General features: G+C 44.6%; 1 protein-coding gene across 2 annotated transcripts in view; it reads left to right on the forward strand.

Annotated features, from left to right (window-relative positions):
• LOC138195141 (homeobox protein Meis1) overlaps window positions 1-23,404 on the forward strand; it is an 82,195-nt gene that overhangs the window by 33,046 nt on the left and 25,745 nt on the right. For both annotated transcript variants that reach the window (XM_069144248.1, XM_069144247.1), the window contains exon 8: window positions 4,414-4,559. In XM_069144248.1, coding sequence (XP_069000349.1) covers window positions 4,414-4,559 — 146 coding nt within the window. The remainder of the gene's footprint in view (window positions 1-4,413; window positions 4,560-23,404) is intronic.

Here is a 23,404-nt window from a genome sequence, read left to right on the forward strand (position 1 = left end):
GATTCACCCCACCCACCCACCCACCCATCCATCCCTCCTCCTCTTCCTCCTCCTCTTCCTCCTCCCGTCCCCCTCCTCTAACTAGTTGCAAAGACCGTTGTCATGGCTGATCAGTGGGCCGGGCCCAGAGTTGTGCCTCTGGCTTTTCCTTGTGGGGAGACTGGAGCTTGCTAGCTTAGCTTCCCCTGCGCTGTATGCATGCAGCCCAGGGTTACAGCCTGCTGATGCTCCTAATAAGGCTGGCAGCCTGTGCATGGAGAGAGACTGACTGATTCATTGGCTGAGTGGCGAGCTGGCTGCCTGGGTAGCTTTCTGACTGACTGACCGACCGACCGATAAGCACCTGACTGACAAGGTGGCTTTATGACGGACTTACTTACTTGCTCCCTGGCTGACTGACTTTATGGCTTTATAGACTAGACTGGCTTACTGGCTGACTATAGTTTACTGGTCGACTGAATAACAGTCGACGACTGCCTGACTGACCAACTATAAGGCTTAATGGTTGGCTGACAGACTGACCGTGATGTCACTGAGGTCTTTTTTTTTTTTTTTTTACACTCATTAAGATCAATTTGAAATTAGTGCTCACGCTATCAGAAGTTTTCAGCCAGTTCGAGCAACTAAAAAGCACAAAAAAATGTTTACGTTTGGTCCGTCGGGCTTGCTGAAGATGCTTGCGTCATCACCCTTGAAGGCAACACGCACACGTGAGGAAACAGCAATGTCAAATATTCCCGAGCATCAGTACGTGCCGACTCCCAGGTAAAGCAACAATTTTACAATATTCGCTCCCCAGATTGTTACTGTACATCCCTTTCGCATTACATTTTGTCCTTTACAATGCATTCAGCATGGGCGACAAGCATCAGTTGACAAGTGCATTGCAGATGTGCGTCACATGCTAACCCAGTAATGAGAACATCTCTTTGACTACAAAGCAAATTGGAGAACAGAGTGTACCACAATATGATGTCAAAGAACCCATGACACATTAATTACAACAGATTTATCCATTTTGGAAGAGCTTTCGTGATAACTTCTCTGTTTGGTGTTTGGAAATATGAGCTTCAGAGGCCAACGAAGAAAAAAAAAAAGAAATATCTGCATTACAGCAACTGACTGTTCTGTATGATTTTTTTTTTTTCAACTGATTAACTCCAGTGTGCCACAGCGTCGCTTCCCTGTTCTACCCATTATTTTCTCCCTCTTCATTGCGTCCGTCAGTGGCTTGAGTTTGAGCTTCCACTTTTTCATTCTCTCCTTTTCAACCACGATGAATATTCCACAATCCCTCCTTCTCCCTCTTTTCCTTCACTATCACTATCTCGGTCTCTTTCTTTCCCCCGTTTTTACCCCCCCCCCCCCCCCCCCCTCTCTCTCTCTCTGACACGGTTGACATTTCCCAAACATGGCTGCCAGACACAGCTTCAACACCTTTCCTGCTTCACCCTTCCTCACTGCCAGCCTTTTTCCTCTCCTCTCCCACCTCCCACATTTCCATCGCTCGCTGGGGTTAAAGAAAAGCAGATATTAGCCCCCAGACCTTGTCGAGGTGATTGGTATCCAATTGCACTGAAAATGGAAATGCCAATAAAATTGACGGCCGTTTTCCAGCCCTCCTCCCTTTTTTTTTTTTTTTTTCCCCCCTTCCAGGTAAAGTAAGTGTCTACAGGTCAGACTTAGCGGTATAGGTAAGGCATAGGAAGGAAATGAATATTGGGGAGGTGTTCGTGTCTTCCTGTCTGGCTCTTGGGTTATGGGCGACAAAAATTATAGCGAGAGATAGGCAACGCACCCAGAATACACACTTGTATTACTTTTTCTCTGCATACACTCTCTTGTTTCCCCTTTCTTCATGCTTCTCATGATACCTCACCTCTTCCCTGAGCTTTCCTGCTCACCCACATGCCTGCATACTGACTCCCGCACTCACTCACTCACTCACTCGCGCTCTGAGCTGGTACTCCGGCCCTTTTGCTTCTGTTTTCCCAACTCGCATGGGACAAGCCCCTAGGTTTGTTATTGTAGGCTTTGCTGAACATGAGCCGGTCTTTACAACGGATTGAAAGCATTTGCTTCCAATGAAAATCTGGTCTTAGATTACAGGGCCTCGGCTCGGCTCACCCCTCTTTTCCACCAGGCGGAGAGATGTGGAGAGGAAGAGAGACGACGGAGGGGTGGGTGTATTTTAGCCCTGAAACAGTAGGAAGAAAAAAACTCACTTGTTAAGCTCAGGCTGCATTTGTCCCAGGCTAATGATGTAACCGAAGCCTGCAATGCGAGTGTGTTTCAGGGCAGAGAGAAGGATGAAAGGCACACACATGTATGTATGTGTGCGTTTGTGTGAGCGTAGAGCTGAAATGGTTAGTTAATCAATTAATGGACGAGTCATTCAACAACCTTTATTGATTAATGGTTATGTAAAAACTATGATTAACTAGGTCTCATTGACAGGTGTGAGGATTTGCTGCTTTTTTGTTTGACAGCTTTACAGTAAATTTAATATCTTTTGGTTTTCAACTTGGAAAGTGGAAAACATGAATTTGACAACATCATGTTCAGCTCTGGGAATTTCATCGGCATTTTTTTTTTTTTTATCTGTATTTTTTTATAGGATAAGTCATTGATTTGTTGATATAAAAATGACTTCCACCTGTCATATGGCTATTTCCAGAATCAAACCTTTTTATCTTCTGGGGAGGTTACATCAGCCCAACCCGTAGCAGCAGCTTTTACCTACATATGTGCATTATCAGTACCGCCCAATCTCTGAAAAGCTGCTTCTTGTTTTGTCCCTCCCCCACCCTTAATAGTGTCACCTCCACTTCCACACGAGGTTCATTAAAAAGCCTTCAATATGTGTGCATATGTATTTCCTTCTGCTCGAGCACTCGTAGAGAGAAAGCGAGGGCGAGCCAGGAGTGTTGTTTCGTATGGATCGTTGAGAGCCTCTCTCTCCTAATGGTGTATATAATTCAGGTGCCCTCCAGGCATGCTTTCAGGAATTCTTTTGCCTGAGGTAATGGGGAGCAAAGGCCTGGGTTTTAGGCCCTTGATTATTCCACTGATGTGGCAGGCTGGAAAAAAGTCATCTCCAACCGGATTAGCGCCAACATCCCCATTAATTATCGATGAATCGGGGCTTAGGGTTTAGCTAGGTGCTGGGTGTCGCCCTCTGCAAGTTAGTGGAGCGCGGGCCTGCTTCGGTGCAGTTATCTACTCCTTCCACAGTGAATAGACCTAGAAGCTTTAGAAGTGCTTTGTGTGTAATCAATAAATAACTGGATCCAATTCTGTGCACTGCTTTATTTTTTCTTTTTTTTACTTCCCCTCACTTCCAGTTGAGAGAGGCGATACGGGACAAAAGTCAGTTATTTCTCCGCTGAAATCTTTCCAGCAGTGAGGGTGCCACTTGTTTACCTCACCTCATGTTTCTATTATGATTACCATCTTCATTGAGGGTGGCTCGCATTTTTGAATAATGATAATAACAATTAGGCTTTTCACAGCCACAGATGGGAAGAGTCTGTTTCTCTCCAGCGGATCTGCGCAGAATACGTACAGCAATTGGGTGTTTTTCCAATATGTGCAGTGTGTGTGTGTGTTGGATTGTGTACGTATGGGTGCATGTTGTTGAGTCTGAATGCAGAGAAAAGGCCCGTGGAGCGCCTTCCCCTTTCACTTTTTTCTCTCAGCGCTCAGATACTCGGAGCTGTCTCGGTGTTCCCCTAAGGTGAGGTTAACTGGCCTTAATAGAGTCTTATCGAAGCCCTACAGGTTGCTGTAAGCAGCCATGACGCCATTGTTATGAAAAGCAGCTATCTTTGTTGGCGCTGTTTTTTTTGCCTCCGACTTCCTTTTTTCCACCTATTTTCCTTTTATTTTCTGCCTTCCCCCTCCTCGCAACCTAGCCTTTTGTAGTGCCGTGTTACTCTTTCCACCTTAGGTAAAATGGCAGAATGCGGCGGGGCGACGCATCAATAACTATTTTCCCCTCAGGATAATAAAGACTAAATCTCTCTGTCATTTTCAATTCTGCGCGGGCTTGAAGAGGAGAGTGGGGAAATGCGACCTTACAAGTCCTTTGTGCTCCCCTTCTCCCTCTCTTTTCTCACGGAAAGATGCAAGCGCTCGCTGTGTTTTCAAGTGACGGGGGGGGAGAAAAATGAAAGGCAGGGTTATTTATAAATGTATTAAAAATGAATGCATTTATGAGGTGCTGTTTTCCAGCCATTCTCTGCTTGCCATTGTTGTGTCTCTATACCCCTCCGTCTGTGCATACAAAGCCCTCCAGAATTCCTTCGAAATCTTATTTATTCCCTTTGAACGCGGAGGCGCATCAAATGCAGGAAGTAAACAAACTGTGCGTCTGATCTCCGCTGTCGCTTCCTGTTCCTTGTCATGTGACAGGTGATGGCATGGACAACAGCGTGGCTTCGCCGAGCACGGGGGATGACGATGACCCGGATAAAGAAAAGAAACGCAACAAGAAGAGAGGGATTTTCCCAAAGGTGGCCACCAACATCATGAGAGCGTGGCTCTTCCAGCACCTAACAGTGAGTTCAGCGAAGTGACATTTGCTCTCGATTGCTCTCGGTTTCACATCACGTGTGCACGCTGAACTTCTAGTCAGAGCCATGGGCTGTTGCACTCGCGCACAGCCACAAACATTTTGTAGCTCTTCTCCTTTCTTATTCGGCACACTTGCAACACACTTGCCCGCCGCACAAAAGAGCACACGTACACTGAGACACTCACTGCCACTCACATGCACACCACCAAAGCCCCCCCCCCTTCACCCCACCCCTCTTCTCCACAGTGTATCCCGGTTCGTACGGGGAACACTTCAAAGACACAGGCCTGTGTAATCTGCCGGCGATCTCTGCAGCTTGCGTTCTCGCTCCTCATCTGCTGAAACTGAATAAGGTTGAAGCCAAGGAGAGACGCCCCCGGCCATAACTGCACATACATAGATGAACCTTATTAAGAACAAATCTGTCATTATTTAACAGATGCCTGGGATGCTGCAAAGGCCTGTGGTTTGGCTATATTTTTCCTCAATTATAGCAGAGAATACAAGTGCTGTTAGCACCATCTGACGGCATCACAAATTGTTTGGAGAGATAGTGTGGGAAAAATGTATTTTGACACCAGAAGATACAAATGGGAGTGTTAAAAGGGCGCCAACAGTGCGTGGAAAGCTGTCTTAGTTCAGTAAATACTATTTTAAACAAGATCAATTCACCAGTCACAGTCAGCATTGCTTTACATTATTAAAATCTCTTAATACTTATCAAAGGAAAGAAGGAAGAGGTTCAATTAAAACCTGTTTCTGTTTAGTTGAATAACAATATACTGTTTTTAGTCTCATAAGATCAAACCTTTCAGTGTTATTTGAATGTATCGGTACATCTTACTGACTGAGAGGATAACATTTTCCTCATTTCATATGAATGCATTTGAGAAAATGACTTGTGCTCACACTTACTGACCTTCTAAACTTAAGGAGTTTGTAGTTCTATAATTGTCAAGGATCAGAAGCTTTGCTGTGTTCGTCTATTCTGAGAATCCAGTCAAAGGCATCCTTTTTTTTTTTTTTAAATGGCCTGAAAACCTGTTCCAGAGACTTGAAATGTTGCTGACATGTTGATTTACAAATAGACAAATATGTAACAGATTCAACTGAACTCTGGTTCCAGACCTCACCACCCACATCTTTGATTTTTCCCATGGTTTCAATAAATGTATCAAATGTAAAAAAAAAAAAATCAAATCAGGCTGAATTTTAGGCCAGTTTGACTTCACAAGACGAGCATATAAAACGGGATCAAATCCATGACCATGCTTCCAAAGAAAATCAGGGTGAAATACAAACAAGATATTGACAGAACTTCAACTTCCATTAACTAAAACTGCATCTTCAATAGAGCTCATGTGTACAGCTTTTTGAAAATAGATTAAAATAGTTACATCTTTACTGTGTTTATTCAACTTTCTAATCGTACTTCGAATCTACAGCTCTGCTCAGGAAATGTGTTTCAAAACTACTTGACGGAGCCTTGCGTCATACACATTCTGCCTGTGTCAGGAGTTTGTGGAGAACATGATACAGTTTGACTGAGTGGGTGTTGGTTTGAATTGCACAAGCCAACAGGGAGGATGCTGAGGAAAGTAATTTTGGTTGTTGGATTATGGATATTGCATGGGCTCAACTTTTTATTTATTTATTTCCTATCTTTGACGTTGATGGTATGAATTGTGTAGCACCTTCCTTGGTTTCCAACAGTTAGTGGCAAATTGGGGGAACTTTTTTCACTTTGTAAACTGACATTTAGGCAGAGATAGTGTGTATGTGTGCACGGCATACTGTACACACACATCTCATGACAAGACTTCTTATATTTTTTGTTTCTTTTTTGTGCTCTCCTCTTTTTCATCTGACCCTCACCAACTCCTTCATAAACCACCAGCTCTCCCATCACCCTGCACACACACACACACACACACACACACACACACACACACACACACACACACACACACACACACACACACACACTTGCTCCAACTCCCTGACCTCAGCCCGTACACCTCCAAAACCTTCGGGGCCACAGAGGAAAGGTGTTTGAAACATGCACACATCCTGTCTGTGGAAATACAGTTCAGCACACACATGCCTGGTGAAACACACACTCAGCAACACACCTCCTGTGTCATATTACACCGTGAGTCGGGCTTATGGGAGGCTTCTACCCTGTTAGATCTCAAACAGTGGGAAGGATATAAGTGAGTGCCAAGGGAGCAGGGTGAGGAGAAGAAGGTGAGGAGGTGAAGAGGGGGATAAGGAGGATCCATCAACTTTTTTTTCTTCTCCCAGGCAAAAGAGAAAGGGGGAGCTAAATATGTCATGCACATGCAGGCATACAATGGCACATATGGGTATATTACTTTATGGCACAAAACAGGAAAAAGGATGCTGCTCTTTCGGTGCAAACTGCTTTTAAATCTCTGAAGTAAACTGAAAAAATTGATGGAAAAATCACTTCCAATGTGTTTGTCCTCTTCAGTGAAGCCAAACAGAAATGAAACCCAGCCAGAGAGAGGAGCAGCATCTTTGTTTACAGGAAATGTGGTCTGAATTTTGAGAAACACTGGCATTAACAATACCACTGGTGTCAGATAGATGCTTGCTGTGGTCTCATTTGTTTACACTGATCATTCTTCAGTGTCACTATTAATTTAATCAGCATATGTCGGTGTTTACGTATGCTACACATCGCGCCTCCAACGCAAAAACATTTACAGTATCTCTTACACTGGTAGTGTGCGTCTCGGTCTGTGTTGGTACCAACCTATGCTCGGCCGGCTGGTCCAGGCTCAGAGCATCGTCATCAGCTGCTCTGTCTTTGTGTCGCAGAGGGATGGAGGATGTGAGTCTGGCCTCTTAGAGATAGACACAATGCCAATTAGGCAATCAGGGATGCGTCCGTGCACACACACACACACACACACACAGACACATCATCACACAGTAATGTGGCACACAAACCTGAATAAGTGAGTCAGGGTCTGTTGTACATAATAGAAGAGAACACACTATAGTGGAAGTTTGGATTTTTGTTATTCGCCCTCACACTTGAACCCTCAGGGGAGTTCTCATTGTACCGAAGCGGAAGGGGAAGGTGGGTGGCAAAGTGAGGCTGCGAGTGCACCAGCAGGATAGGTGGTAGGTGGCATTTACACTGCTGGTTTTTCTTTTTGTGTTGTTTTGAAAACATTTCTGCTCACTTATCCATCAAGGATGCTAATTTCCTGTCTTGTTCCAGGAGAAAAAGGCAAACATTTCAAAGCAACAACAGAGAAACTTCTAACTCCCCAGATTGCTGGTTTTATCAGAACATTGGTCAAAGCCAGAGTTTTGTAGATATATGCAGGTTGGCAAGAGGTACCAGGTATAGAAAAGGGACCTGGGAAGTATGCTTCTATCTGTTGTGTGATGGGCAGAATTGACAGATAGAGCAGTGGCATTGAATTTGTGATGATGACAAGAGTTGCAGCTCACTGAGTTCTCTCCAACACACCCAATGAGCTCATATGTTGTTGACAACGCTTGTGGGACAAGTTCATTGGAAGAATTTTGGCCGTGTTGACTTGGAGAGACTTCAAAACATTAGCGTTTACCGCCTGTCACCAACGGCCGAACCGTGCAGGTCACTGCCAGCTTGACATGCAGCTGTAAACTTGGTAGCGAACCAAATTAAAGGAGAGGGGAGGGCTTTTTCCACTCGTGTCCTCATCTCATTTTGATGTTTGTGTTCATCATAAATCCCATTATTAAACATATGTTACAGCTACTAGTTATCAGCTGGTTTTATGGACTGACTCGATGGGATGTTTGATAACAGAAATCGGCCTTTCTCTCATTTCTACACGTGCTTGACATCAGCAAGGACGTGCTTAAACATGTGGATGATGACATTTCCCCAGAAATAACAATACAAGTTGTTTGACAGAATAGTTTAAGTTGTAAAATCAATTCTAAACCTATTGCATAACTGACTGGGCTACCTCATTGCTACACCAAAGAGATATAATAGCTGCTATCCAATCTCTGTTTCCTCCACCCGTCACATTGTTCAGTTGGAATCCACCCCCTGCCTGCACCACCTCCCACCCCTTCCACACAAATGGTATTTTCTTGTTTAATTTAACAAGAAATGAGTAGTAAATGAAAGCTCAGGCCTCAAATCCCCAACGCGCCCTGTGCTCTGCTCTCCACTCCCCTATGAAAAGGCAATTTGTGAAATTATGTGATAGAGTAATTAGATGGAATTCACCCCCGCCTCCCCGCTACACACACACACACACACACACACACACACACACACACACACACACACACACACACCACCCGTATTCCCATTTAGATTGTTGCCCTGCTAAACTGAAGTAGGTGTGTGTGTGTGTGTGTGTGTGTGTGTGTGTGTGTGTGTGTGTGTGTGTGTGCGCGTGTGTGTGGAGAGGAAGGGTAGGCAGGAGGGGGTTTGGCATTTGGAGTGTTAGCATTGGTGTACTCACAGACCGGGACACACACACACACACACACACTCTCATACACATTATCACTAACACTCTCTCATTCTGGCTCTCCTCCCCTCCTATTTGTACACAGATGCAGTGTAACGAGGGGCAGCCGTGATCGCAGCTCATAAAAGAAGCCAACCCGCAAACCCTCAATGAGCTGCTTTTTTTTTTTTCTCTCCCCCCGCCTCCTTTCTCCCCTTAAAATGTGTAAAATGCACAGAGAGAGAGAGAGAGTATAAAAAAAATCCAACTGGAAGGCATAATCCGCCGTTAATACAATTAGAGTCTAATTTAACCGCTTGCGTACGCAGATGTAGCCGAGCTGGGGGAGCGCCACCCTCTCCCCCCCTCTTTTCTTGGATATGTCTTTTTTTTTCTTTCTTTTTTTTCTCAACACAGCAGCGTGCAGTGGGGGTTTGAGCAGAAACAGGTGTGAAAAGCGATATAATTCATTTCTGCGCTGGCAGAGGAGGCCAGGAGCCTTGCTGTCGTGGGCCTTTTGGGTGGGGGCATCTAGACCGGGTGTGCACAGGGGGGGTGAGAGGAGGTGATGGATGGATGGATAGATAGGTGCCCTACACATTAGAGGCAAGATCATTTCTCTTGTATGTCAGTGGTTTAAGTCAGGATTGAACAGCAACTTTATAATCCATGAAAATTCTGCTGAAAATGTACTGCCTCGCGCTGTAAACTGAGGGCTTCGCAATTCCTGAACTTCTCAGCTTACAGAACACAAACGAGATCATCTAAACAACAGAAGGCAGGGTAAAAAACAACAACTTGAGGTCAGAGTTCGCCATTACCTCGGACGCCATTATTCTTCAGCTGTTTATTGCTGGAGCCTGGATGTGTCAGCACCCTGGTCACCCGCGGAAACCCTGACCCCACCACGGCAGCCCGTTTCTGAAAGGGCGGTTTTATCTTCATACTCACAACCGAAGGCTATTTCTGGACACTTTCATCTTCATTACCAAGTTATAGTGATAAGAAGGAACCAGGGGAGACATGCGGTACAAATATTGAAATGAATCCAGAACACCACAGCATTACATGTATTTTTTCACATTTAATGACTACAGCTGTCCTGTGATTGTTGTTAGACTTGTTTGTCTTAGTCATCTGCTGCACAAATTAAGTTTTTCATGAGAAATCATTTCAAACTGACCATCCAAGCCACCAGGACGCCTTGTTAATAGCTTTGACAAGACATCAGTGAGCCAGCTTAGAAGAACATCAGCTGACTTTTTATGTGTTTCCATTCATTTATTCATAAATGACAACAAAGTCTTGATGTCCATCTTGATACTAAAGTAATATAGTGGCCTATGTGGCCTGGTGTCTCCGATTAGGTCTTAATTTAATCTAAGTGGCAGTCAGAATCTTAGGCGCCACTGCATTAGGATTTCAAAGAGGTCCTAAGAGACGACAGACGGATGGACAGATCTGCCAAAGGCCTGGCGTGACACTGACGAGACAGAGCGGCAAGGGAAAACAAGAGAACAACTTCAACTTAGTCTCAGCATTTTTATTCACTTTCAGATACTTTATCTCCGGGAATAGAATTGGCTATGGGCTGTGTGTGTGTGTGTGTGTGTGTGTGTGTGTGTGTGTGTGTGTGTGTGTGTGTGTGTGTGTGTGTGTGTTTCTACGAGGGCATTTGGAAGCAATGACTTGTCCGTACCAATCGCAGGAGTGGTTGGTGTCAAAGAGGAGGCAGCTGAGTCAACCTGCCTACCCCCACTACAGACAGACACACACACACACACACACACACACACACACACACACACACATACTGTGCTCCAACCCCCACATTACCCCACACCTTGTAATGAAAACATCATCAATTATCCCTCTTGACAGGCCCCAGGGACCGAAGGCAGACAGCTCTCTTTTGGGGGCTTCTCTTTGTGGACTGACCCTCACAGACAAACAGACTCGCCACTCACACGCTCACACTTTGCAACCGTCTCATTCGGGACATTCGTGAGTTTTGTTTTAGCATGTATATTAAAAGCTGATCGGCCGATGATCCATCTATGCCAAATGGGTGGATAGTCGCTCTTGGTAGTGGGAGATAGTTCGACCGGTCCATCTGGTGGAGGTGCAGGGGGGGGGTCAGGAGGTGTGAGTGTGTATATGTATGTGTGTAACGTGGGGGTAATGGCATGGAGGGGCAGAGGGAAGACATCAGGCCCTGACACAGACTCCTGAAAGGCCATCTGTGTCATGATTGATGGATGGAATGATGGATGGATGAGTGGATGAACAGATGGAAAGAGGGATACAGTAGATGGAGACTAGAAAGACTCACACACGGCACATGTTTGCAGCTCAGAATAGACACACTGCTTTGCTGAAATATTGGCCAAATTTGGTATTAATTGTTTTTTGTTGGTTAATTCAAGTTTTTGTCTTTATTTGAACTCAATATACTAGCAGTAGTATTCCCCTACCTTGCTATGGATATGGTTTACATACATTTCTTTAGACCTCCCGCCCACCGTAATGCATTTCATAAGTTTAGGTTTCCAATACGTTTCCATTCTGCCAAGAATCTGATTCTGTGTAAAACATAGCATTCTTGAAAAACATTTTTTTAAATAACTTGTATAAATATAAAATTATAATATCTTTCCAACCAAAACTGAGTTCTGCATAGAAGTCACATTGGTTGAATCTCGCACGACATGGAAAAAATTTGTGTCTCGCTTGGTTTTATCACATTAGGTCAATTTAGAGCCTAAACATTTGTCAGTCACAGAAAGGAAAAATCAAAATGCGGTTGCCAGTTGTTAGCGTATACCACAAAGGGAGTATGTTCTTTGACTTGGACAGACAAAACTGTCCATTCAACCTTCTTAAGGTCAGCTAGCGTGAGCTTAATCGGTGATCTTCTTTGTTTTCAAATTTGTTGTCATATGATGATATTCCCTCTGGTCTCGTACTCCAAACAGGCTAAACAATTCGTTGCAAATATTTATAGATATAAACCCATGTCAGGTCCTTTATAAAGTGCTCTTAACATTTCTGACGGTGCTTTACTTCAAACCTTTTTCTGCCAGGTTTTTCTCTCTGCTTCTTGTATCTTTTTACCTCACTATTTAAAAATCCCTCAAGAGCAGTTAACTTTTAATTCAAGTCACCTTTGAACTTGTCTGGCATAGATGCTGACCCAAGGTAAGCATGTGTGTGCTGTGTGTGTAGATCTGGCTTCAGTCACAGGCCGGTGCGTTTCCTGGAGAACGTGAGAACTTTACAGACCCTCAAGGTCGGTCAGTAGCACAGCGGAGAACACGAGTTAGAAGAGCTCTGCCGCGGCTTTTGAGAATACACCGACACACACACGATAACCAGTTTTTGTTTAAATTGTAGGAGCTTCTTTTTTAGTATAGTTTTTACAAACTACATTTTTACAAAGTATTTTCAAAATTTGTGGCCTTGTGGAAAAGAAAATTGTCTTATTCTTGCTCAGTAAAACCTCACTAGTTTTTTTTTTTTTTTTTTATGTTTTCAAATCCAGTGATTGGGTCAAAGAGATTAAACATCAAGGTGTTGGAAAATTTAATTTGACCCCTTATACTTTGTCACCATTATTCCCATCTACCGTCCCGTCTTTTCTCCTTGCCATCCCTCTTCTGCTGTCCCCCTCCCCCCCCCCCCCCCCAACTCTCATATAATTTCATAGTTGGGAAACTATGAAACAGTTCAGTGTGTGGTTTCATTGTTGTACGTCAGAATGATTGATGGCTTTGTGCTGAAGCTGTGTTTCACACAAGTTCAATTTTTTCATTATCAGCTGTATGTGAAGAGTGTGTGGGTGTGTTTGTGTGTGTAAATGTGTGTACTGAGTGGATACAGGCCCAGTAACTCAGATATGTGAAACCATTCTTGGTTTGGTACCCACCAATCATTTTACAATGATCTGTAAATCCAGAGAAGAGGCTCACTCTCACACTCTCGCACACAGACACACAGATGAAAACATATACAGGACACACACACACACACACACACACACACACACACACACACACACACTTCTACATAGGCCCACAGGAATGACGTCAGCGGCTGGGTGGGGTGTGGAGTTCCCCACCATCTCTATGGAATTTATTGGAGAGTGAGTGGCAAGTTGACGTTTGGTCGAGTCAGGGAAAAATATTGTCATAAGTCTGTGGTTAACTCGATGAAATGCTTCCATCCAATGCAGATTAGCGACGCTGGCGTCTCATTCTCACTGGAAGCAAATACAAAAACCTCCTGAATATGTTTTTTTGTTGTTGTTTAACACTGACAAATGTTCAGCAGCTTTCAAGAAACAGAGTTTAGCATAGCCTCTGTGTGTAGCATCATTTTGTTCAGGCAGTGATATATTAACTCTGCTAAGTGTGAAATCACATTAGCGCTAGCTGTTAGCCATTATCCATTAGGCTGTGTTTGGCGATCCAGAGGATTGTGGGATATTTTCAGGCTGGAGTCAGCAGCTCAATACCTTTTACTTACAGCAACTGCAGCAGCTTGCCCTAGATACATTTGGTGTGTGTGTGTGTGTGTGTGTGTGTGTGTGCGCGCTTTCGTGCGTGCATCTGTGCGCGATTGCATATGCAGTTGTGCTGTTATTTGTATGTGTCAGCTTCATGTCTCTTTTGTAAATGCTGAGGGAGTGTGTGCGCGCCTTTGTGTCTCATCCCATGCGTGTGCTCGGTGCTGTGGCTTTGCCATTGTGGTAATCAGTTTGTGCGTTGGCTGAACTAATTTATCAATTCAGTTCCTCCCACTTGTATTCTCTTCCATGCGTGAACCCCTCTCTCTTTCCCCATCGCTCCGTCTCCCTCTCAGACAAAACACTTCTTTCCAAAAAACCGTAAGGGTCTCCTATCTTTTATGCATGCCTTCTGCCTCTCTGACTCCTCTCTCCTCCTCCTCCTCCTCTCTTCCATGACTCCCTCTCATTTCATTTTTCCCCGTAATGTACAGCTGCGTTGCCTTACATTTTAATGGCCTTGAACCATGATATCATAGCAATATTGGCGCACTTGTGCTGTTTCAAAGGCATTGGGGAGTGCGCTATGATTTATACATGAGATCCTGTGATGTCCTCATCATTTTACACCTCCTCGTCTTATAATTTTGTCGTGGAAGGTTTTTTTTTATTTTTTGAGTGCATAAAACACTGTAAGACTCATGATAGATTAGAGGCAGGTGGCTTTGAAGGTATGGTCATGGGCTGGTAGTGTGTTTACACTTGGCCAGCTGACCCAAGGTGCCCCTATATATGTGTGTGTGTGTGTGTGTGTGTGTGTGTGTGTGTGTGTGGAGGTGGGGGACGGGGGGTGCATGTGGACGTGTGTGTGTGTGTGTGTGTGTATTTTCTGTGGTGTGTATACTTGTGTGTCCAGTGGAGTGAAGGAAATCATAGCTAGTGAACCAGGTGGTGAATGCAGACAGGCAATAACTCATGGTAGAGGAGTTGGACAAAGCTGACGGCTGAGAAGATATGCTGGGAAAACCTGCACCAACACACACACGCTGTCATTTTTCTCATTTTTCACCGTCTTACCTTTCTTTTAGTTGTCTTCTAAAAAATGTTCATGCTCCTCCTGCTCCTCATGTCTTTCCATTGGCTCTACTTTCTCTAACCCGTTCTCTCCTTTGTACCGCAGCACATCTCGCCCAACGTCCCGTATTTTGCCAGCTTCCTTCTCCCATTACTCCTTCTACTCTCTCCGAGGCACTCGGTTGTGGTGTTAGCAATATCAGAGGGGACGTGAGCAGGGCTGAGGGTGCTGCTCGCTTGTTTGTTACGACAGATTAAGTCATTGATTTGTAAAAGCGGTGCACTGATGGAGAAGGCCCCTCTGCTGCTGAAGACAAAGAGGGAGAAGAGAGATAAAGCACGAGAGGGGAAATGGAGGGAAGCATTTGGCTGAGGACAAGAAGAGGAGAGAGATCAGAGCTAATTGTAAGGAGAGGAGTTAAATGCAGGTGGGAGGAAAGAGGAGGCAGCCCGAGATAGTTAAGCTAAAAATGCTAAATATAGAACAGAGGGATGCAGGGAGGAGAGGGGAGGTGGGAAGGGGGGGGGGGTGAAGATGGGTGAGAAAGATAGGGAGATTGAAGGATGCAGAGGGGAAGGAGGGAGGAGGTGTACTTTGAATGACAGAGATGTCAGAGAAAAGACAGAGGCGGGAGGTGAGTGCGAAAGCTTCATCTTTCAATAACATCGGCTGCATCCTCCTTCCGTCGTATACTCGCTGCTTCAAAGAGCACAAGGGAGCAATTATGAAATACCTTTACCTAGTTTCAGCGTTCCCCCAACTCAGGTTCTTTTTTTTTTTTTTCCTCGCTGCCCCCTCCCACCACCCCTCCGCCCCCCCGGGGGGGGTGGGGGGGGGGCAACGGTGAGTTTCTAATTAAAACGTTGGGGGCAAAAGGGTAATTATGATAATAACATAATAATATCGCCGGGGTTATTAGAATGTTCTGCGGTCCCCAAATTGCTTCCTCTGAGGGATCGGATTTCAGTGGCATTACGTTAAGTCAAATTTCCTTGAAAGTCAGGTGAAATGAAATGGATTCCCCCACGGTCGAGGTGCAATCTGAGAATCTGATTCCCTCTTGGATGCCGTGGATGTGAGTCTAAAAAAAAAAAAAAAAAAAAAAAAAAAAGCTCCTTTGGTTTTCTCACCACGCGTATCCAACGCGCCTCTTCGCTTAAGCACAATTTAGTCCAAAGGGTTCAGGCGGCTGGGAAGTCTACTTGTTCTTGAGCCAGTTTTTGTTTTGTTGCTTTGAACTCACCCGTAGCAGCACCTGTAGTTCCTCTGCAGCCCTGCGTGACCGGCTCTGTATGTTGGAGCTATAAAGAGAGATCGCTTGTTTTTGAAGCGCAAAGACCACTGCCGGGACGCTAGCTCCGAGCACCGTAGCTTAAAGCGAGCACGCTGGCGCTCTGAGGGGGTGGGGGTGGGGGGGGGGGGGGGGGGCATCCATCCCACTGTTTTTCCTCTCAGCTTTCTGTGGTACCTGACTGGGATGAGGCTTTGTGGATCCTTCTCACTCCCCATTTACACACCCACTCATTCCCAGGCAGCCCCCGAGGCAGCCCACCTCCAGCTGTGGCTGCCGTTCTCCGCGCCGCTTGGTGCAAGTACCGATTGCTTTGGAGTGCCTCCCCTCGCTCAAATAGGCGGTAATTACAGGCTTAAAGAGGTTTAGTGGTCCAGCAAACTACATAATCACCCCTTGAATTAGCCCCAGCTCATCAGCCTCAGTCCAACGAGCAGCGCTTACCACTAGCACTAGCTAGCATGCTGCACCCCCCCCCTCCCCCCGCCCCCCCACCTTTCCCTTTATTGCGCGGAGGGAAGCGCAGCAGCAGGTGTTGTGCAACATCCGGCCCCCTTAATAAATTTCGCCTCCCCTGAGCTGGAATAGGGAGGACTAATGAAGCACGCCTTCACTCCTGGTGAAAGCAACCAGACAGTACACACACACACGCACACACACACACACGCACACACACACACATGCACACACACACACACAACGTGCGACGCTCTCCGTCTTTGTTAACGGGCCTCACCCTTTACATTCTGCGCTAAACTTAACAATACAGCACTTTGTTAAAGATCGGAGACGTGGTCGTGTGCATACGTGCCACAAGCTTCAGTATACACACCGGCCAGAGACCCGTCCAACTGCGAAGCGCACGGGTCATCGTTCACACCCAGCAGCAGCTACGGTGGGCGGCTGCCGCCCCGCATTATGTTTACGCGCCCGTGGAATTTTAGAGAAGCGATGAATGATACTAATCATCCATTATCGGCGGAGAAGCTGGCGATGCCGTACATTGTCTAATCCACTTTGTACTAGAGCTTTAATGACATACTTTTCACCCCTCTCCCTCACCAGCTAACTAGATTTATCTCATTCCCATAGGCAAGAGCGCTATGAGATTTCCCTAAATCAACAAAAGCTGTTTTTTGAGAGGGAAAATGCTCATTAATGAATGAAAAAAAAACCCAAGAACATCTGTTTTTTCCTCCCTTTTCTTTATCTCCAGAAAAGATGGAGCGATTTAATGACAAAAACAGTTTGAAAGGGGGTTTCTTTGCACATATCGAGGTTTCCCCCGAAAAAAAGAAAGAAAAAAAAAAAAAAAAGTGGTGAATTATTCATACAGGCTTTGAGCTGGTTTAACGTAGACTAACACCATAAAAGAGGCTGTTCCTGCTCCAAGAGGAGGACGTTTATTTTGCACAGACTTTGCAGAGGGCAGTCTGAAACTCTCATCCTGTACTTGGTTCATTTTGAGTCTCTCAAAAGATCTGTTTTTGCGCTGTTTTGTTATTTTGCATCGGAGCAGCTTGAATCAGAGGAAATTAGGTTAGGGGTGCTTTGTTTTTTTTCTGTTGTTGTTTTGTTCACTCTCACTCCCTTTTCTTTTTTTCTTTAATCCCCCCTTTCTCCCAGAGCCAGCTTTGTTGCTGGGTCCCTGCTCCCTAATGAAGTCAAAGGGATGTCAGTCGATGCCACCTACACAGAAAGGAATTTGAAATGGCGCAGCTCTCACAGCGCAGCGTGAACACACACACACACACACACACACACACACACACACACACACACACACACACACACACACACACACAGTGAGGATGAAACTTTCACTGAATGAGCAAAAAATTTGGGAAATTGGAGCTTGTTGTATGAGATACAACAGGCTTATAGTTTGGAACGCTTGTTTTAAAGTCTGCTCGTGCTCAGAGTTCAGGGCATCTGTTGTTAGCATAACAATGTGCCGGCCTCCCCAAATATTTAAGGTAATCTCATACACTTCTGGCAGGAGCAAGGCTACACTTCCAGTAAACCGTGTGTTTGTGAGTGTGTGTGTGTGTGTGTGTGTGTGTGTGGTGTGTGTGTGTGTGTGTGTGTGTGTGTGTGTGTGTGTGTTTGTGTCTGCATGTATGTTTGCGTAAAGACAGTTTGGTATGATACAACGATGCCCTTCTATCCAAAAAAGGCCCCCGGATTAGCCGTCAGGCATTCCTGATGGGCAGCTCGGTTTCCACGGAGATTTGACCTGGCAACAGTGAGGGGAACAGATCTGGCCAAGTCAAGGCTGTTCACTTCTACCTTAGCTGGCACATGCAAGTCAAGTAAACATGCACAGTGTTGTTGGGGTTTAACCTGCTTGGTCGTTTCACGTCACAGTTTCGGGACTATTCGACTGCTGAACAAAAAAAACAAAAAAAGTACTGCAGTGATAACAGAGAAGTAGCTGCACTTAAATATATGGTTGGTACATTAACAAGTTGTTTACCGTACTCATTGCATCTCCGGCATCTTCGTGCCTTGTGGCAAACCCCAACCATCTGTGGTAAAGTAAGCTATCTTAAAATACCACTGACCCATGTCTGTCATCCACAGTTTGTGCAGCGTCACGGCCTTCTTTTTTTTTTTTTTTTTTTTTTTTAGGGACATCACATAGCCACGACAACATATGATTTTCCTCTCTCTTATTCCTCATTCCTCCCTCCATCCCGTTTCATGGTTTCAGTTTTCTGAAGCTAATGTGGCGTGTCAAACCTTTTTAATGGGATGCACAGAGGCTTGGGAAGCGCGGCTTTAAATAGAAATATATGCAATGATAACACCATAATGCTAATGGCTGAGGCAGGAACACTGAGAGGACTGTGGCCGCAGTGAATTGGTTAACAGGGGTGTAATCACGCACATCGAGATGGAGTCATTGGATTTGATTTAAAACGCAGTATATATGGTTTAAAATGTACCGTATACATTAAAATGATTTACATAAAGATACGTGACATGTATTACTAAATAAAGAAATCTGGCGCCATTATTCAGAACCAAACAAAAGTGTGAAATCTGTCATTGTTTTTTTGTCAGTGTTCATGTCGGTGAAATTACAAAGCGTCAAAAGTCAAAGTGTGCTGAGGAGTGGGGTACAGACAATAGGAAAGAACATTGTTTTTGCTGAGTAGGCGAGATGAAGAGAAGGGCGAAGACCAGCCAGATGAAAGGACATTTCTGAAATAGCCTTCCTCTCGTGGTGAAGTGGAGCATCCCTAACAAAAGAGTGACTCAGACTTGTTCTTTCTTTCCTCCCGTCTCATTTCTACTAAGACACTGAGGTGAGACTTTATACAGCGCAAAACAAGAAGGGAGCCGTGACCTTTAGGCACTTGGTTTCTTTTTCATGTGAAAGTTTTGTGGAGTTGTTGCTCCAGCAGATGAGATTGAGAGCTTGTTTGGACAGTTTGTCTTGTAAAGGTCAAAGGCTCAGTCTATATACAAAGCGAGCTTGAGCTCGGCAACCACCAAATTGTAAGGTACTCTAGCTTCAGGTTCCTCAAACACAGGAAAAATCCAAATCGTTACAGTGTATAGAGTCAGGTAACTTCCAAAATTGAAGTCCCGCAAAGTACATTTTTTATTACTTTGCTAATATCTTTATTGATTTAGTCTGGCTACTTTAAGTCACTTTTAGATTTTTCCACCAGAGTTCTCCAAAGATTTTGTTACATTTAATTTGAATTCAACAATATGTACTCTACAGACCTTCATCACCATCTGAAGTTATTTTAAATTCTTTTATTGAGTACGAGGAAACATCTATTGTTTTTATAGCATTTTGAAAGGTTGATTGTAATAGTTGACATTTTTTCTGCTCCTCATGCCGATAATAGTTTTCTCCTGGGTTAGACACGGGACGGTGGGGTGGGGGGGGGGGGTGGGGGGGGGGGGGGGTTAAAAAAGGGGTCTCCCTGATTATTTATGCTCTTATCTCTTTGTTAAACCCCGGGGCTCCCAGATATTCATTTCCATGTCTCCTCCTCTGCCTCCTCCTTTCCTCTTCCTCTCTTTCCCTTCTTCTATCTATCCCCCTCTTGTTCTTGTCTGAGGAGGTTAGAGAGGAAGACGGTCAGACAGGGAGGAGATGTTACTGATGCTCTTGTTACTCACCCCCACGCACACGCACATACACGCACACGCACATACATACACACACACGCACGCACACACGCACGCACGCACACACACACACGCACATATAACCATGCACTGGTAAGCTCAGTGGCTCAAATGAGAGCAAGCACACACACTCATGTCTGCGCACAGATTATTTCAAAAAGCTAAATCTGTGACTGGAATGGACACACGCAACGCACAACAGACACACACACACACACTCGGATTGATAAGACGCAGAAATGAAAGAAGGAAAAACACACACCCCTCCTGGCACCGACATGCTCAGGGCCCAGCAGAGAGCAGCGAGCAGGGTGGAAATTCTCATGAAAGGAGTTGTATATTTGGAGAAGACATATCATTAAGATAGGCGGAGGGAAGAGGGAAGGGAGGGAAGGATGCGCAGAAACTTTCCATCTGCTCTTTTAAAGAACATGTTATTGCTTTTCTCACTAAGGGCCTTTCTCTGTCTCTCTCCCTCCCTCTCTCTCTCTCAACCCGCTGAACCACAGCCAAAGGCCGTTAAGACACCAGAATCACTCACAGACAATATTAAAACTGGGCGACTTGTTGCCGAGGGAGAGACTAAATCACAGTGTTTTGACAGATAGAAGCTAATTTGGAGGTTTTGAAAAAAAAGGAGGACAAAAACAGTTCGGATGTACTGGCTTCCCGGACATCTCTTCCTCGTAACGCCGACATTAAGTGTGTACTATTTAAATGTGAAAACTTGTGAAGAATCTTTTCTCGGTAAAAACCCGCTACTTTACAATGTAATAACACACAGTTACCATTAAAAGGCCTAAAAGTTGTCAGAAAAAAAAAAATACTTTTAGGTGTCAAAAGTAAAAATATGAATTATCCATTAAATAACCCCCACCACTATAATGTAATGATATTATTCTCACTAACTGATTTTTACCCATTTGATACACTGCTAGGTATGTCGCCATTAATCGTATAATAATTGCACTTCAACCTCGTTCTTATTTATGTACTTGAATAAATATACATGTAACATTTCACCGCTGGCAGGGTGTGTTTCGAAGAAATCACACTGAAACAAGCATGTTAATTTTTCTCCCGCAACTGTCTGAGGCTGAGATTGCATGTGTGTCTGTCTGTGTGTGTGACTAGTTGTGTACACAGTATCTGGCTGTCTGTGTGTGTGTGTGTGTGTGTGTGTGTGTGTGTGTGTGTGTGTGTGTGTGTGTGTGTCTGCTCGGAAGCTCAGAGGGAGGGAAGCATGAAACGGTGTATTTGTGCTGTATTGTGGCCCCCGGCGTGGCTGCAGCCCCCCGATATCACGAGGCAAATACTCCTGCTTTCCTAGATCTACGGCACGTAGAATGGACACATTGATCTTTTCATGTTCAATCAGCTTCGTTTGTTGAGAAGAACGACTTTAAAGACGCATTTTCACGTGATTGGCTGATGAAGATGTCACCAGTGAGTGTGTGTGTGGCTTCCTACATGCAAAACATGCGTCAAGACGTCAGATGACACAAGCCCTAAAGAATAATGTTTTCTCACTGTCAGCACACGCACACGCACGCACGCACACACGCACACACACACACATGCACAGACTCTCACACGCACATGCATAGGCGGGCAAGTGGCGCCCCAGATTTGCTGCAGTTATTTTAATATTATCTGATCCGTCTCTACTATATTGAAGATAGGCACACACACACACACACACACACACACACACACACACACACACACACACACACACACAGACAGTACTGTATATGAATGGATGGACAGTTCCCATGCGTATGTGCACGCACGCACGCGCACACAAATAACGTCACACAAAAATGGTTGTAGGGAAGAAGTGGACACAAATTTGGCCAGAGGCGACAATGCAATTATAACTTAGTGCATGAAATTAGCCTCCTTGTGTTCCCATTCCCCTGCAACCAATCACATGGACAAGGGAAGGCTGGGAAAAATCTGTCTCCTCTCTCTCTGCTGGGTCTTCCCAGCATTAAACACAATCCTGTTCATTATGCACTGAAAAAAAGTCATGAAAAAATAAAAAAGCTGGCGCCGCAGTGATTTTACACGTCTGATTGACTATCAAGAGTGTGTCGTCTTGTTAGACATGCTGCATATATTATACAGTAGACGTGTGGGGCTCATTGATGGTCACCATAATATGGGTATTAATTAAGTAAGTGCTGTCAGTAACCTTAAGTTGTGCTCTTTGCCTAGAGTTTTAAGAAAGTTCAAGTAACCTAAAACACGTTTTTAATTGTTTGAAGTAATACAGACCTAAATTCGGCGGTATTTTCTGTTATTTGTTATTTTTTGTGTCTGGTCTCTCATGCCTAAATGTATAGTCAGTATTTTGGAACATGTACATGTCCAGTTAGCGCTGTCCTTTCAACAATCTATTCTCTCCCCTGCTCTCCTTCTCTTCCCTCCTCTTCTCCTCTTTTATGGCCTGCGTATGGTTTTCAGCACAGTCCGTGTCTTGTCTCAGTCATGAACAGCACATTGTCCTCCATGAACAAGGCTCCGTGCAACTGTGACACCCCCCCTGCCCCCCCTGCACACACACACACACACACACACACACACACTCCAATATAAATCAACACACTCCCCAAGTTTCACATTTATCCAGTTTTTTCATTCTATATATTTAAACAGGTGGCTCGACTTTAACTGTTCTCAGCTGGCTTCTTGAGGAGGGTTGAGGAGCGAGGGGGGAGGTGGGGGGAGGTGGGGGGAGGGGGTGCAGCCAGCGGTTTATATTAAGAAACTGGGCTTGAAGTCGCCCTTCCAACAAGCGAGCTGTTGTTTCTCATGCATTCATGTGTCGTTTATTAGTTCTCAAACTAATAAATAAATATATAGAAATCATTACATTAATGAACAAAATTTTAAGTGTCAGTGTCGAAAAGAGAGATGAAACTTGATTAAAAATATTGAGCTAAGATTAAAAAAAATAATAATAATTAAATCAGAGTTTACTTTGAGAGTCTCTTTGTGAAAATACAGTAAGTATGTGCGAGTGTGTGTGCACCTTAAACCCCTCACCCCCTCCCCCCCCACACACACCTCTCCACGATCATTAATGGAATATGAAATCTTGTAATTAATGGCAGCCAAAAAGGCAAGCCAATTAGAAAGTTAAGTGAAGTGGAGAACCAGCTCTGGTAATTAGGCAGCCTCTTACACAAATATATTCGCGTCGGCGGCCCCCCTTTCACCCCGCTGCATATGTAATCAGTGAGTGGGGAATATGTAACATTAACCCGATGGAATACAGACAAGAGGAGGTAAAATCGCTTTTTTTTTT

This window comes from Embiotoca jacksoni, unplaced genomic scaffold (assembly GCF_022577435.1).
Source record: "Embiotoca jacksoni isolate LCO1_2020_lvr unplaced genomic scaffold, fEmbJac1.0.p SCAF_12, whole genome shotgun sequence".
NCBI classification, from domain to species: Eukaryota; Metazoa; Chordata; class Actinopteri; family Embiotocidae; genus Embiotoca; species Embiotoca jacksoni.